The sequence below is a fragment of the Sorghum bicolor genome, chromosome 7, assembly GCF_000003195.3.
Source record: "Sorghum bicolor cultivar BTx623 chromosome 7, Sorghum_bicolor_NCBIv3, whole genome shotgun sequence".
NCBI classification, from domain to species: domain Eukaryota; kingdom Viridiplantae; phylum Streptophyta; class Magnoliopsida; order Poales; family Poaceae; genus Sorghum; species Sorghum bicolor.
Genome location: NC_012876.2, coordinates 60,015,295 through 60,032,861, shown reverse-complemented (window position 1 = coordinate 60,032,861; position 17,567 = coordinate 60,015,295). Strand labels below are relative to the sequence as shown.

Below are 17,567 nucleotides of genomic sequence, written 5' to 3'. Positions count from 1 at the left end.
TCGGCACGCCGCTGCGGGGCTAATCAGGCGACGCGCCATCCCCAACCGAACCAATCCCAAACGTGTCGAAGAATGAATCCTAAACTGGTACACGCACGAGTTAGTACATCATGTTCCTTGCACGACGCAGCAGCAAGCAATCAAAACAAACAAAACGGAAGAATAAATCGACGAGAGCCAGCCGGCGGCGAGCGAGCGAGCGAGCGGATTGGATTCGGAACAACAGAGGTGGTGGCTGCGATTCAGCAGCGCGAGAGGGGGGGAACCGATCCGTTCGTCCGAGCAGCGAGGGCCAAGGGGGGGCTGCTTACCGAGCAGCGAAGGGATCGGGCCAGGCCACTGGCCACGGGATGGATCTGCTGCACTCCCTACCACCACCAGTGGAGCGGAGCGCAGGAAGAGGACTGGAGGAGGAGGCGGCGGCGGCGAGGATGGAGTTGCGGATGACAAGGCAGGCAGGTGCAGGTTGTTGTTGTTGTGTGTTATGATGAGTTCGTCACAGTTTGACGATGTCATGGGCCGGCCTTCTGGGCCCACGCGACGGTGAGTGTTTTGCCTTCAAATATCTTATCTCTCCTCCTCCTTTTCTTTTCTTTTCTTTATTTTTTCTTCCGGTTTCCGAGGAAAAGAAGATATCTTTTGGACGAAAGAAAAACAGAAAGAGCCCTTTTTTGCGTCGGGGATTATAGTTCCAAGTCTGGTACTACTCCTTGGTAAGTTTGGACGAAAAATTCAAAGTTTGTTAGCTTATTTGGCTCGTGCTTGGCTCAGCTTGTTATTAAAATTAAAATGAGCCGAGCTGAGTCAAGATTTTAGCTCTAACGAGTTAACTCGAACCAGCTTAGGAGCCGCTCACGAGTTAAACGAGCTACAGTTTTAGGAAAAAAGTCAACATAAATTATATTAGTTTTGTATTATTTCATATCTTACACTTTACAAAATGGTTGATATACTAGTTCATATGAATATTTTAATCGACTTAAGACTATTAGATATATTATTTTGTATTATTACTATTTTAAGTTTTAGATAAGTGTAAATAAAAAAGCCTACATAACCCCCTCAACTATTTAGTATAGTCTATTTTATCCTTCGAACTACAAAACCAGATATTCTATCCTCTGAACTTTCAAATTGGTCAAATAACCTCCTTGAGTAGGTTTATAGGGTGGTTTTGTTTTTTTTTCTTTTTTATTTATTTTTGCTGAATATTTGAAAAATCATAAAAAAATCATAAAAAACATAAAATGAAACATCCAATTTTGTTGGAATCTTGATGAGTAGATGTACATAGTGAATATAATATGGTATATTTTAGTGCAAAGTTTTTGCTATAGCTTTAAATCTATGTTTTTCTGTAATTAATTAAAATAATTTATATATGCAGTTTCTAAGGTCCAATTATGGTGAAATTTTTATGGCGGGCTTATTATTATATGCTTGAACTATAGTAAAAGTTTCATACTCATTAGATCAAGTATAACTTAGTTATAGATAAAGCATAGATTTAATAAGAATAAAGCTAAATAAATCTATAACTAAGTTATACTTGATCCAATGGGTACAAATTTTTTACTATACTTTAACCATACAATAGTTAGCTCATAAAAAAATCACCATAATTGGACCATATAAACTGCATATATAAATTATTCTAATTAATTACAGAAAACATAGATTTAAAGCTATAGCAAAAACTTTGTAATAAAGCATATCAAATTATATGTTCACTGTGTAGATCTACTCATGTAGAGTCTAACAAGATTAGTTTTTTATTTTATGATTTTTCTATGATTTATTATGATTTTTCAAAGATTTAACGAAAATAAATAAAAAATAAAAATATAAAACCACCCTCCAAAACCGCTCAAGGGGTGGAATATCCGGTTTTATAGTTCAGGGGATAAACTAGTCCACTCTAAATAGTTTGGAAGGTCATATAGACTTTTTCATGTAAATATTATATTTTGTGTGTTTTTTATATCTGGGTTGCGAGTTTAATGAGTCACCTCGAGCTCGTAACAAGTTGAGTTGAGCTAGCTCCTCCTAACAAGCCGAGTCAAGCTGGTTCGTTATTCAGCCTTACTCCTACGTAACAAGGTTGGTGATGTCTGTCACACACTAACATCTTTATAAAGGTTTTGAGCAGGAGAACTACCGATTGCATTGTTTACTTCCACTTCAAAACCCAAAAAATTTCAAGATTCCCCGTCATATCGAATCTTTAGACACGTGCATAGAGTATTAATATATAGACGAAAATAAAAACTAATTGTACAGTTTGATTGAAATTTACGAGACGAATCTTTTGAGCCTAGTTAATATATGGTTGGACAATATTTGTCACATACAAACAAAAGAGTTATTATAGCAATTTTGCAAAAAATTTCCCAGCTTTAGGCCCTGTTTAGATAGGAGATGAAAATTTTTTGGATGTCACATCGAATATGTTGGAAGGATGTCGGGAGGGCTTTTTAGAAACTAATAAAAAAACAAATTACATAGATCATGAGGAAACTCCAAGACAAATCTATTAAGTATAATTAATCTGTCATTAGCACATGTGGGTTACTGTAGCACTTAAGGCTAATCATAGAGTAACTAGGCTTAAAAGATTCGTCTCGTGATTTTCAACCAAACTGTGTAATTAGTTTATTTTTTTATGTACATTTAATGTTTTATGCATGTGTCCAAAGATTCGATGGGATGTATGAAAAAATTTTGGGTGGGAAACTAAACAGGGCGGAACAATGGGAAATCCGAAGTCTACAAGGGAATGTTTGATTTCACATTGTTTGATTGTGAAGTCTGAACGCCAGAGTTGATTTCACATTGAATGTTTGATTCTGAAGTCTGAACGCAAAAGAGAAGGTTTGTTGGGTCCCTTACTAAATTTTAGCCAGAATTTATAAACATATTGACTAAAAAAGAATTAAAATAGTTTAGTTCTATTAGTCATCTAAAAATAACTAAAATAACTTTAATAGTTAAATTTTAGTGAAGAAAACCAAATAGGCTCTAAGCATGGGTCTTAAAAGGTTAATTGATGATGGACATAGTACATGGTACACAAATATCACGCGGCAATGAAGGCAATGAAGAACAAGAATCTACGGCCTTGTTTAGTTCACCCTAAAAATCAAAAAAATTTCAAGATTCTCCGTCACATCGAATCTTACGCCACATGCATGAAGTATTAAATATAAATGAAAATAAAAACTAATTACACAGTTTACCTGTAAATTACGAGATGAATTTTTTAAACCTAGTTACTCTATGATTGGATAATGTTTGCAAATAAAAAAAAGTGCTACAGTTTCGAAAACAGTAAACAAGGCCTAATCATGGATTGGTCCTCGTTCACTCGTTCTACATGGCCACATGGGCGTCATTGAGGTTGTACAGGTTTCTAACTTTTTTTTATCGAAAAACCACTTAAGGAATCCTTTTAGATTGATTATTTTTTTTATTGGATGCGGTTGCGTTGACGAATATTCTACTGTACTTCTCTCGTCGCTTTAAAGGATTCCCTGCAAGCAACAGATATCTTGGTTGGTTAGGTCTATTCATCAGTGAGACGCTAACTATCAGGTTTCACAGGTGCCCGTATGTTTGCAAGTTGTATCCAATAAAAAAACCTGTTGTTGCATGATGAGACAGTAGCATGTGCCATCTATATGAATATAGATTCATCGTATCATAGTTTAATAAAAACCAATAAATAAGATTCTTGCTCGCAAAAAAATAAATAAATAAGCTTCTAATTCTCTCGTTGCTCGGTAATATCTTCATTTTTTTCTTCCCAAAAACATACTATAAATACATATTCATCTCTACGTAAATGTTTGGCCAATGTATATTAAAATTGATGAAATTACCCATCGTCTATATCTACGGACATATGTCTACCACTAAAAGAATAATTAATTGTAAATACAGAGGGTCCTTAGTTCCTTGCCCCCTCTACTCTACACGACTACACTACTCAGAGGTAAGAATTAATTTCTCAAATTAAGGGATCTCATCTCAATTCATCTCATCCTGACCAACAACATTCCTACCGCCATTGTACCAACTGCTAGCTAAGAGTTTGCATACATCTATGAGTTCAACGGTTCAAGCCATCTAGTTCAGAGTTCAGCCACACACAAGCACGAAGCGAGCGGTGGGGCTAGGGGGGCTCCAGCCCCCCCTACCGCTGCTGGCCTAGTGAAATTTCTAGTGTTTTTTTTTTCTAATTTTAGACATAATTTATAAAGTAGGGTGGGCTGAGAACTTTATTTTTTAGATATATTTTGTGAATTTCATTATTGGTCTATATTTTTAATCTAAGACTACTTTAAACTAATATATTTTTTATTACGAGAGATAATAGTAGAGCTAAGTCGATGTAGAATTTTTGTTCAGCCCCCCTAAATTTTTTTCAGGTTTCGTCTCTGGCCACACAAAGCAATCCAACTACACCTCATAGTCGTGTGGAGAGAGAAATCCAACTACACAGCAATCCGACATTCTGACTACCTCATATAGCAATCCAACTACACAGCAAGTCAGCAATCCAACTACTTCAGCTCAATCAAAACATAGTGCATCAAATTGCAAACAATTTCAGCTATAACACTTTACCAGTGCCCCATGCATGATTATTCAATTCAAATTAAACGAGCCTGGTATGTCCTGCAGCGGGAAAGTACCGTGGGGCAAGAAAAATAAACTTGAATGGTAGTACTACACTAATTCTATTGCAGGAGAGGCTTGACTTCATCAGTGCCTTTGCCGCCCCACTTTTGCACACGGCTTGAAGCCTGTGCTGCCTGCAGTTCCCAAAATAAGGAAGATCATGAGCAAGCAGTTATCAGTCATTACCTCTGCTTGCAATTGCAATTGCAAGAACCAAGGGACAGTACAAAAAGGCATGAGACTACTAGTAGATTGTTACCTCTGATTTCCAATCTCTCCTCCAAATCACAACTAGCAAGATGATCGTCTGAAGTGTGACACCACATAGCATGCCCGACCAAATCCCCTGCGATCATCAGAAATAAAATTAGAATGTGAGGGAATGTGATTAACTAATTAAATTACAAGGTTTTACTAACTATGTGTGTTTCATTCATTCATGGAACATTATAAAGATGGACAGCAATTCCAACTTGCGACTGCAAACAACATGCAGCAGTTGTGAGAAATAATTACCCCAACTCCAAAGTTGAACTTGTATCCGAGCAAGTAGCCCAGGGGCAGGCCGAAGATGTAGTAGCAGCCGAGGTTGATGTAGGCGACCAGGCCTTGCCATCCACCCCCAACCGCGACCCCTGACACCACAGGCTGCACGCTGTTGAGCACCATGGTGAGGCCGAGCAGGCCGGCGATCTTGGCGACGGCTCGCTGCAGGGTGGCGTCGCTGGTGAATATGATGGAGAAGCTGTCCCTGAAGATGAGGATGAGTGCCATGCACACAATCCCGATCAGCAGCGCCTCGCCGACGACCACCATGACGGCGTTCCATGCGGCCCTTGGACGGCCGGAGCCAAGCTCATTCGAGACCCGGACACTGAAATTGAATGGCCAAGGAGCACAGCAGAGCAGAGGTTGTAGATATAGCTATATGTTCCCACATATATATATTAGTCAACAACAAGTATAGAGTTTTGTACAAGGAAACAAGTGGATTTATCTGGACCTGATAGCGGCATTGAGGCCGATGAAGATCATGCCCTCCCATCCGTTTATGTTCATGCTGAAGATATACAGGAGGAGTCATTTTTCGTCAGTTAGTTGTGGTTTGTTAGAGTTTTAAAAAAAATTGTGGTTCGTTAGTTGTTCCCAATACAAAAAGATTATACTCCACTAAACAATGGGATCCTAATAATAATCTAATAGATTAGTATACTCTGATCACATTTACCATATGCCTAGCGAGTCAACGGCAATCTGCGCGTCCTCGAGGTCGCCGGTGAGCACGGTGATGGTGCTCATGTACCATATCTCGAGGCAGAGCATGACGGCGGACTCGAACGAGAGCCTGACGAACGCCCAGATGTCGCGGAAGGCGGCGGCGGACCATCCCCTCCAGCCGTCCTTGCACCACCCTATGATGTAGGCCATCTGGCCGAGCGCGATGACCCAGTGGGCGACGTCGTAGGCGGCGGCGGCGCCGGGGAGACCCCAGCCGAGCACGTAGACGAAGAGGTAGTTGAGGAGGACGTTGATGAGGAGCGCGCCGAAGCCGATGTAGGCGGGCACGGTGACCTTGCTCTGCGCCTGGAGGAACTTGCTGGCGCCGAAGTTGATGGCCATGGCGTAGATGGACGGGATGATGTAGATGGAGAACCTGGCGGCCTCGCGCGCGACGTCGGCGTCCTGGCCGAGGAGCAGGAGCAGCGGCTCGGCGAAGACGAAGAGGGGCGTCATGATGACGCAGGCGGCGACGAGGATGAGCCAGGACCGCTGGAGGTAGACGCCGAGCATGGCGACCTGGCCGGCGCCGAAGGCCTGGCCGCAGAGCGTCTCGAGCGCGCTGCCCATGCCGAGGAGGAAGCCGAGGGCGAAGGTGGAGAAGACGGAGAGGCCGATGGAGGCGGCCGCCAGCGGGAGGTTGCCGAGGTGGCCGATGAACATCTGGGTGATGGAGCTGATGGCGTACATGCTGAGCATGCCCACGGCGATGGGCAGGCCGATGCCCCAGAGGCGCTTGGACTCGTCCCAGACCATGCGCGCGGCGTCCCCCGCGGTGCGCACCGGCGGGGTGTCGTGCTCGTGGGAGGCCTGCCGGCCGCCGAGGAGCGGCGCCCCCTCGATGGTGCTGGCGTCGCCCCCCATCGCAGCAGTCCTCCCGGCGCCGCCGGTGCTCGCGCTCGCGATGCAACACGGGGTGCGTGGGGTGTCGGTGTCCGCGTCCGCACGCTGCCCGTCTCGTCGCCCCTGCATTTATTAAGGTCGCTCGCTCGATCACAGCCACACCTCGCAACTGCACCAGCACGTCTGCACCTCCGCCACGGGTTTAGGTGCAGCTAGGGTTGCAAAGTTTTCAAGAGTGTCTGCACTGAATTTTACGGCAAATATACTAGATAAAAAATAACTAATTAGATAGGTTGACTATAATTTACGATACGAATCTTTCGAACCTAATTAGTCTATAATTAAATAATAATTATCAAATATAAACGAAATACTACGGTAACTAAAACCAAAAATTTTCGGTCTTGTTTAGTTGTTGCTCCAAAATTTTTCGAAACTCTGTAGCACTTTCGTTTGTATTTGACAAATATTGTCCAATTATATATTAACTACGCTTAAAAGATTTATGTCGTAAATTACAGATAAACTATGTAATTATTCTTTATTTTTGTTTATATTTAATGCTCTATACATGCATCTAAAGATTCAATATGATAGAAAATTTTGAAAAGTTTTTGAAAAATTTTGATTTTTGGGAGAAAGTAAACAAAGCCCACCCTCGTGCACTGCTTCGCCTCCTCCCGCTCCATAACGCATCTCGTGACGATGACGCACGCCCCAGAGACAGGTGTGCCGGCATGTGCTCCGTACGTTAGATACGGCTTTATCATAAAAGTAGACAGTTTTCTTGTTTTTATAAAAAGTATAAAGGCCCAAAACAATCTTCTAATTCATTATTTTGTGCAAGACTAAAAAAACACAACTCTCAATCCCAACTCTTATTCTTTTGGCGCTCCGAAAATCAACCCTGTCATGCGGATAAATAGGTGCACCAAGTGAAAGGATGTGTAAAAGAATAAGAATTGGACAATGTTTTAATATAAATGTACGAGAGAGAGTTTGAGTTATTTAGAAACACATCAAAAATTCTGATGTAAAATTATCTTTTATCTTTTAGGAACGAGATTTTGAAAACCATTTAATGAGGCCAACAAATAGCTTTCAACTTTTTATAGTCACTTGAAAAATTCATTAGTTAACTAAGTGATTATTTAGAAACTGTTGGAGATGATGGAACAAATTTTTAGCTACAAAAGCAATTTTATCGATGCAACTAAAATTTACTTAAGCAGTTTTACAAAGTAAAAGTAAAGTTGTTTTAATAGAATATTTGTATAAACAACTTTTTAATGTAGATAAGAAGAATAAAGATGATCATAAGGGTTGTTTGAATCTTGAGCTTGGCTATTCTTATTTTCTATTTTATTTTAGAATTTACAAAAACCAACTTTCGTAAAACTTGTTTTACCATAATCGCTCTTAAAAATTTGTTTGGATCACCTAATAAACTCTAGTACAAGGAAAACCTAATTTTCACAAAACCTCAAAAGACATAAATTAGTAAAAACAACTCCCGAGCGTTTTTTATGAGAATGCGTATTGGATAACCACAATTTTCGTGTCTCCCTGTTTTGTGGTAAGCATATGTAAATATATTTTTAATATAAACACATGCTAACTAACTTACTTATCTGAAAAATGTTTTTTTCTAAAAAAATGATTAAAACTCAAACATCTTTATATTTTAGAGATCCAAACAACCACTTAATATCATTTCTCTTTTTTCTTTACTTTTTGCTCCTTTATTTTTTTTCTTTTTTCTTATCTATTTGGTCGTCTATCTTGTCCTACGTCTCACACCTGCACCATTGTTCAGGCACTAGGCGCTACTGCTCCCCGCGCTCGGTGCCCCAGTGGCTCTGTGGCCGTGCTCGCGCCCTAAAGCTCTAGCGCGTCCATCAAGCCCTCGACACCTGCACACCTCGTGTTTCGGAGAACCAAAGCCCATGCCTCCATTCCCCTAGGCGTGAGCACGGCCCGTTTTGCCGCCACGCCACGGCCAAGCACAAGGAGGAGGGTATTTTGAGGTTGGCTCACAAGCAAGGACGAGAGCCCATGAGAAGCTTGTTCTTTTTTATGGGAAAGCTCTACAGCACTCGAGTGTTTCTCAAGCTCTCAACACTCGATTTGATCTTTTCTCCAAATTCGGCCCCGCCCCACTTTTTCTTCATGTCTGGTGGGCATAGAAGAGGCTGAGGAGAGGCAAGCCGACCAGGCGACGGGAAGGGTGAGAGGGCAGTGTTTGGGAGTGGTGGCGACGGGGCCATGTTAGGGTTAGGGTGCACATGGCCAAGGTGACAATGGGAGGGGGAGGGGGAGGGGGAGAGGGAGGAGGAGGCCGTTGTGGGTGCGGTAGGGTCTTACTGCTCCGATGATACCCCACAATGTCGCGGCGCGCGTGGTGGGTGGTGGCAATGTGTCAGGAGGAGGAAGAACAGTGATGGAAGTTAAAATCGAGGTTGATGTAGGCGACGAGGCCCTGCCATCCGCCCCCAACCGCGACCAGGCCTGAGACCACCGGCTGCACGCTGTTGAGCACAATGGTGAGGCCGAGCAGCAGGCCGGCGATCTTGGCGACGGCTCGCTGCAGAGTGGCGTCGCTGGTGAATATGATGGAGAAGCTAGCTGTCCCTGAAGATGAGGATGAGGGCCATGCACACGATCCCGATCAGCAGCGCCTCGCCGCCGACCACCAAATGACGGCGTTCCATGCGGCCCTTGGACGGCCGGAGCCAAGCTCATTGGAGACCCGGACGCTGAAAATAGTAAATGGCCAAGAAAAGCAGCAGAGCAGAGGTTGTATCAGTACCCGGCAACAGTGAGCATATACTATGCCAGAACTGAATTACATACATTTATACAGTAGTGTAAAGAAAAGAGGTAGATTATCGATCTGGACTGGACCTGATAGCGGCATTGAGGCCGATGAAGATCATGCCCTCCCACCCGTTTATGTTTCATGCTGAAGATATATACATATATAGGAGAAAGAGCTCAATGTTTGTTAGATATATTAAGAGTAGTAGTTATGGTTTGTTATTAGTTATGCCCAAAAAAAGATTAAACAAAAAGAATGCAAGAATGCGCCTGGACGAACTTGCTGGCGCCGAAATTGATGGCCATGGCGTAGCTGGAGGGAACGATGTAGGTGGCGAACCTGGCGGACTCGCGCGCGACGTCGGCGTCCTGGCCGAGGAGCAGGAGCAGCGGCTCGGCGAAGACGAAGACGGGCGTCATGAGGACGTACACACAGGCGGCGACAAGGATAAGCCTGTGGACCGCTGGAGGCAGACGCCGAGCATGGCGACCTGGCCGGCGCCGAAGGCCCTGGCCGCAGAGCGTCTCGAGTGCGCTGCCCATGCCGAGGAGGAAGCCCAGTGCGAAGGTGGCGAAGACGGAGAGGCCAATTGAGGCGGCGGCCAGCGGGAGGTTGCCGATGAACATTTGGTTGATGGAGCTGAGATGTCGTACATGCGCGCAGCATGCTCACGGCGATGGGCAGGCCGGTGCCCTAGAGGAGCTTGGACTCGTCCCAGATCATGCGCGCGGCGTCCCCGTCGGCGGCGGCCGGGGTGTCCGCCTCGTCGGAGGCCTGCCGGCCGCCGAGAAGAGGTCCCCCATCGATGGTGCTGGTGTCGCTCGCCATCGCAGCAGTCCTCCAGGCGCCGGTGCTCGATCGTCCTCGCGCTCGCGATGGATCAAGGCTGGCCGTCTCGTCGCCCGTGCATTATTTGAGGATGCTTAGCTCGCTCGATCACAGCCACACCTCGCAACTGCACTGCACCTCCGCCACGTACGGGTTAGGTGGCAACTAACGTGGACTGTGTCGCCTCCTGGCTCTTCTTTGGACTCTTAAAAGCACAACCGTCATTAACAAAACTCAAGATATTCACTCGAACCCACTGCTTAGTGCCACTAAGAGCCCGTTTACCCGAGCTTATTTGTCAAATCTACCCATTAAACAATATTTTTCTTTCACAATATACCCAACGGGCAGCGTGGCACGACGTCATGCCGTGCCATACCGCAATTCGTCGGGCCAGTACGGGCCATCGTGTTTAGGGAGCCGTGCCTCTACGGGCTTCGTGCCCGGCCTTCGGCCTAAGGCACGGCCCACAGGCTGATTTTTGTGTTGTGTCAGCCCGTCAAGCACGCCGTGTCGTGCCTGCCCACGGCCCATCAAGCCGACAACAACTTATTTTCATCAACATTTTTACCAAATTCTGAAACATTTCAATATTTTCATTAATTGTTCATTATTTTTATCAGTATAATAATTACAGCTCATATATACACCATGCGAGCGCGTTGGAGCACTGCCTACGCGGCGAAGTAGGCCCGTGACTCGATGCAGCGCGCTAGCAAAGGGGAGGGCGCCACCGGAGGTTGTTGCTGTGCGTTTGGAGGAGAGGGCACTGCCAGAGCTCACTCCCACGCAGGGGAAGATATATATATATATATATATAGAGAGAGAGAGAGAGAGCACATGGGCTAGGGCTCAGACACGCGATGAAGGATTGAGGTCGGTGTGTTGGGCCAACAAGAATGAGATGTGGTGGGAGGATTTTTATGCCCCAACAAATTTAGCGTTTATAGTAGGGGCCCTGGTGGAGTTGATTTTTTTACTGAGCCCCTATATTTAGCTATGAGGGCTCAAGTAAGGGCATGCTAAATCTAAGTCTTTGATAATCACTAGGACCTTTCGCTCCCACTTCCATTGTTGCTCGTGTTGATGATGACGAGGAGGATATTATGGAGGAGGAAGAAGAGAAGGGAGCGAGCTAAGGGCTGGCCTGCTCACAAGTACAGAAATGATTTTTACAACTGTCTCCCTTTTTTTCCAACAAAAATGATTTTCTTAGCATACCATCTCTAACCTTCATGGGAGGCAGCTATACAACTATTGCTTAAAATTAAATTTTAGGAGCGATTCCGTTAAATAAAAATACCCCTAGAAACATTTATATTTCTAAGGCCGATTCTATAAAAAAACTACCCCTAAAAATACGATTTCCAAGCAGATGTTTATGTCAACCATCTCTGGAAATAAGTGATTTTTAGAGGTTGTTTTGTTAAGTCCCCCATCCCTAAAAATTGATTTTAAAGGGTGGTTGACTAAGTCAACCATCTTTAAAATAGTTGTGGTATAAATAAATTCACATCTTTTTCAAATAAAGTTGGATGAATACAAAATTTATATCAAAATTGTAGAGCTCGACGAGATCTAAAATTTTGTAGTTGATAAATTTTTTGTTTGAGATCATTTAGGGTTCTGAATATATACATTAAGTCTCAGATTTTGAATTTCAATTTTTTGAATTTTTTAAATGATCTTGGATGGAGAATTGTTCTATACTAAATTTATAGTGTTCGACGAGTTTATAGTTGAAAGTTTTATCATTTAAGATTAATTATGAGTTAAAATATTAATTATAAGATTCGTACATATTAGTGCAAACAGTATAAGTGGTTAGAAGTGACTGTGTGGTGCAATTGTAGAGAATTAAACATGTTAGGAAGAGGCTATGAGTTCAAATCCTGTTGTCAGCACTTATTCAAAATAAGTGATAAGTGAAAAATGAATCTAGAAAACAAAGTTGTGCCCTACATTAATTTGTTTTCCTTTTTTATTAGACTCTAAATAATTTTAGAATAATATGGTTATCTTAAGATAACCATCCCTAAAAATTGATTTTTAAGGACGATTTTAAAACTGTCTAATCACTTATTTTTATAATCAGCGGTATTGTAGTGGTTTTTATCTTGGGAATGTATGTGGTGGAAACCACGACCTTCGTAAAAATCCGTGTAAACCACGGCAAAAAGTCGTCTAAATTCACCCAAAAAATCGCACATGTAGATGATATGATGATACATAACCTTGTAAATATCTTGTCTAAACCCGAATTCGTTGTGCAAATTCTAACAAATCATGTGGATAGCTTTCTGGTTTGAAATTTGTAGGTACTACTACCATCCAAAGAGATTACGTGTTTCGACTCCTCTGCTTTTTACTCAGAAAATGACTTCTTTAGAAAAACGTTTAGCAGGGCTTCTCTAGAGGAGCTAGAGCTAGAGCCGGAGAGAACCCCTACTAAACAGGCCCTAGGTTTTACGTTACTGTGTTACATGCATCGAATAGTTTAATTCAAAGGTTTAACCTAACTGAAAGAGCAATTCACTTCATATATTTAAACAAGTATTATGTAGGTACTACTACCATCCAAAGAGATTACGTATTTGCTTGTGTTTTTCTTTCATAACAAATCAATAAACAATTCTTTCAACTATAGTTTATCACCAAACGAATAGAGACAATCGACTAGCTGAGGATTTGCTATGGTTTATCACCAAGCGGAGAAGAGCGATCCAGATATAAACACGTCCCACATCAACTATGAACACCACACATACTCGACTGAAACTGGGATTTGCTTAGGTTGTCCATCTTCTTCATCATCATTTATCATCATCGTGTCCGTGGTCCGCGCTCAAGTCTGGCTGCATGTGCCCATTTGCCATCCGTCTGCCTTTTGTTTATATCTTCTCCCGTTGTTCCATCTGACTGCCGATATGATGATAATTTGGGGCCATTTGGTACAGGTCTGCTTCACGTCTACTTTTAGCTTTGGACTTCGGCTTCGTGAAAAGCTCTACTGATGAAGTTAAAACTGTTCTGATAATCGTAAAAAGGGAGAAAATATCCATAATATCCCTATTTTTGCATGTGCTCACACAAAATTTTCAGGATATCAGTGCGGGACATTGATTTTGGTTTTAAAAAATATGGATCTTGATGAAAACTATAAAACATCTTTACCCTCTTTCTTTTCTTTATTTGTCTCTGACAAGTACTAAGGTCTGGTTTAATTTCCAAAAATTTTCAAGAATCCCCGTCACATCGAATCTTTGGGCTCATGCATTGAGCATTAAATATAGACGAAAACAAAAACTAATTGCACACTGTAATTTGTGAGACGAATTATTTGAACCTACTTAGTCTATGGTTGGACAATAATTGTTGAATATAAATAAAATGCTACAGTAGCCAAAACCAGTTATTTTGCAAACTAAACAAGGCCTAAGTTTCTAACCTTTTGCTCTAGTTGGATCAAACAGGATTCAAGGATGCATGAGTACATCAGATTATATACATAACTAGTGTCCTTTGGGAGTACGAGCAGAAATGCAGTATGCGTTGTATAGTACGTACGGTAAGCTCCTACGTGTATTATACTACTAGTCTACTCCTACTACTACAGAAGACAGTAGGAGTACGTACGTTCATATGATAAAATACACTATCGTGTGGACGTGTCGCTTTGCCATCCTCAGAAGCCAGCTACCACAGTCCACAGGAAAAGAGTACGGTACTCCCACAAAGTTGAGAAACACGTGCACATGATGCCGGTCGGCTGATCGGGGATATCGGGCCTTGTTCCTGAAAACCAAAAAGTTTTCAAAATTCTCCATCACATCGAATCTTGTGGCATATGTATGAAACATTAAATATAGATAAAAACAAAAACTAATTACACAGTTTAGCTGTAAATCACGAGACGAATCTTTTGATCATAGTTAGTCCATGATTGGATAATATCTGTCACAAACAAGCGAAAGTGCTACAGTACTTTTCGGAACTAAACAAGGCCTCGGAGTCCGGACTCAATCCGGGACTGCACGAGACTGGAGTGCGATACACACATTCATCACCGACGACACACACATAGGCCTTGTTTACTTCCAATTTTTTTTTTACAAAATAGGAATAATAGTATTTTTGTTTGTATTTAACAAATATTATCTAATTATGGACTAACTAGACTTAAAAGATTCGTCTCGTTAATTCCGACCAAACCGTGCAATTAGTTTTTATTTTTATTTATATTTAATACTCCATGCATACGTCTAAAGATTCGGTGTGACGAAGAATCTAAAAATTTTGCAAAATTTTTGGAACTAAACAAGGCCATAGAAAAGCAGCTGGATCAGGACGGAGGATGAGAGGACAAAAATAATTGAGGCCTTGTTTAGTTCTCATTGAAGATTTTTTTGTCGTGAATGCTTAAACATATAGAGTATTAGATATAGATTAAAAAAATAATTATATACAATTTGTATGTATTCTGCGAGATAAAATCTTTTGAACTTAATTAATTTATAATTGGACACTAATTATTATAATAATTATAAATATACTACAGTACTTAAAAAAAATTCTTTTTATGAACTAAATAAGACCTAAATAAAACTTGCTATTATAAAAATAAAAGCCATAACTAAAAATACTATTGTTAATTTGTTGCGAAAGATAAATACTAGTAACGGAACAACCCACTTACCCACTACCATGGACAACAACGACTTGCAGCTGCGCGCGCTCCTCCTCTTGCTACTACAATGCCAGCTCTCCAGGTATTATATTGGATTCCATCGGAGCCGTCCATGCAAGCGGTTTGGTACCGTGGTGCGCTCAGATGCGTTGCACTGTACACCGATTATTATTGCAGCTTGCACAAAATAAAGTAAAGCTTGCATAACGTTGTACACATAGAAATGGACATGGAATCTGGAAAACGCACCGGTATACCAACAAAAATGTCTCTTTCATTACTTTTGACTGAAAAGCATAAAAGGCGGGCCAATAAAGGCTCATATTCTGTGGAAGTTTCACCTAATTTAAAAAACACGATGCCACGTTCACACAACAAGCGTTTGAGGCAAGTAATTTTATAACGCAAGCTGTTCGAAGAGAAGGAATTCTCCCTTGAGGAATGTCTGCGTTATAAATCTCCCTAATTAGGTTTAAAACCATTGCAAACATTAATTAATTGGGTTTAATCCACGGGTACATCGTCGCTAGGCCTTGTTTAGTTCTGAATTTATTTTTGGTTTTTGGTATTCTAGCACTTTTGTTTTTGTTTTTTTGTTTTTGGTGTGAATTAAACAAGGCCTGAAAATTCCTTAAGTTGTCATAAAAAATTTGGAATGTACGATATTTCAAGGTGAAGGGAGTATATAAGAAATATTAACATTCCGGGACTCGGAATTTTACAAGTTTCTAGATCCACCTTGATATTAACTAATAGGTACTGTATATTACACTGCGTTCTTCTGAGATAAACAGATTGCAATGGATATAATTTCAGCAAAAATATATCGTAATTAAAAAGTTGGAAGTGTACTGAGCCTAGCTAGCTCAGTTGGTTAAGTTTCTTACTATAAATCTATTCACCCTGGTTTAAGTATATTAGAATTTAAGGCTATTGTACTTTCACTGGTAGACGATGTTTTTGTCGACAGTGAGAGACCTATGATGATTTCGTCAATCTCAAAATATGTTGGTATAATCTTTCGGAGGTGCTCATAAGAGTACAGTTTGTATACATGTATTTGATGAATGTGCATGTGTGTTGTGCATCTGCGTGTGTATACTTGTGAAATTCAGAAAAAGATGGAAATAAAGAGCATCTAACCTGACACACGGCGCCTGATGGAAACAAAGCTTATTCGACTTTTCTGAAGTTATGATTGTTGTTCGTTAATTTAGGGGGTGTTTGGGACTGCTCCGCTCCCGTTTTTGCAGCTCCGCTCCAGCTCTGGGTTCCCAAACACGTCTAGCTCCACGAACTCCGCTCCACAAAAAAGATGGAGCTAGAGGTCAGCTCCATGTTTTTCCTGGAGTACCTCAAGGGGTACTCCAGTTTTTTGAGTTTGATACTCCCACATGGAGTTTCACATGGAGTTGTGAGGTAATTACCCACTCTGCCACTCATTAATCACAAGATTAGTTCCTGTAAAAGCGGGAGCGCAGGATACGGCGTGACGCCGCCGCAGGCCCCGTACGGTCCGTCGCCACAGCTGGCCTCATACGGCTCCTGGCCAGTGGCCCCTGGTGATCATGGCTGGAGTTCTTTTACCGAGTTCGGCCAGTGGCCATGCACTGGAGCGACAACACAAGCCCCTAGTGGCCAGGGCATCGGCAGGCAAGCTGGTGCCGTTCAGGGAGCTAGCGGTCAGGGAACCAGAGGACAAGGTGCCGCCGGAAGGAAACGTCCACCAACAACAAAGAAGAAGGATGAGCAGGTATTGATTTATTTGAATTATAACCTTTGTTTAATTTTCTATTATTTACAATTTATGGGACAATTATTTGTATTTTAATTATGGTCTCTGTTAATGTTCCATCATTTGATTTCTATTTTGGTCGAAAAATATTGATTTCTATTATGGTCGGAAAATATCATGAGCAATTTTGATCAGGGGCATAATGAGTCATTTGCATGAAAACAACCCATTCCTAAAGCTGGAGCAGAGCTGCGTGCCAAACAGTACCTCCTGCTCCACAAACTCCACAGTGGAGCTACTCCATGGTGGAGTTCGTGGAGCGGAGCTGCAAAAACTGGAGCAGAGCAGTCCCAAACACCTCCTTATTATAAGAGAAAAAAATACTGGGATTCATGCCTTTTTATAGTACACTAGTGCATCTCTTTCTGCTGAGGATGAAAGGTCCATGTGCTGATTTGCACATGGTGGCATGCTCCCTATTTTGTTGTCTCCTTGGTTACGAGGCCTTTAGTTCGCAAAAGGAAAATTTGTAGGTATTGTAGCATATTTATATGTATAATAAATTACTGTCTAATTATAGACTAAGTAAGTTTAAAAGATTCGTCTCGTAAAATACATATAAATTGTATAATTAATTATTATTTTAATCTATATTTAATATTTTGCATGTATTTAAACATTTGATAAGATAAGACCAA

At 41.7% G+C, this 17,567-nt stretch overlaps 1 protein-coding gene and 1 pseudogene across 1 annotated transcript; both read right to left on the bottom strand.

Moving 5' to 3' along the window:
* Nucleotides 4,551-6,949, bottom strand: LOC8054843 (protein DETOXIFICATION 35). Its single transcript, XM_002444524.2, has 5 exons — nucleotides 5,909-6,949; nucleotides 5,684-5,740; nucleotides 5,197-5,554; nucleotides 4,940-5,026; nucleotides 4,551-4,814 (listed from the first exon to the last, which is right to left on the bottom strand). Exons 1-5 carry the CDS (start codon nucleotides 6,928-6,930, stop codon nucleotides 4,740-4,742), a joined length of 1,599 nt encoding a protein of 532 aa, XP_002444569.1. The 5' UTR covers nucleotides 6,931-6,949; the 3' UTR covers nucleotides 4,551-4,739.
* LOC8054842 lies at nucleotides 6,974-10,608 on the bottom strand (annotated as a pseudogene).

Bases quoted from the DNA above. Each gene is read 5' to 3' on its own strand.
- LOC8054843 (XM_002444524.2), bottom strand. From the start codon at position 6,930: ATGCAGGGGCGACGAGACGGGCAGCGTGCGGACGCGGACACCGACACC. The intron at 5,555-5,683 runs GTCCAGATAAAT...ATTCAATTTCAG, and splicing joins GGCCTCAATGCCGCTATCAG to TGTCCGGGTCTCGAATGAGC. The intron at 4,815-4,939 runs GTAACAATCTAC...TGGGAACTGCAG, and splicing joins GGAGAGATTGGAAATCAGAG to GCAGCACAGGCTTCAAGCCG.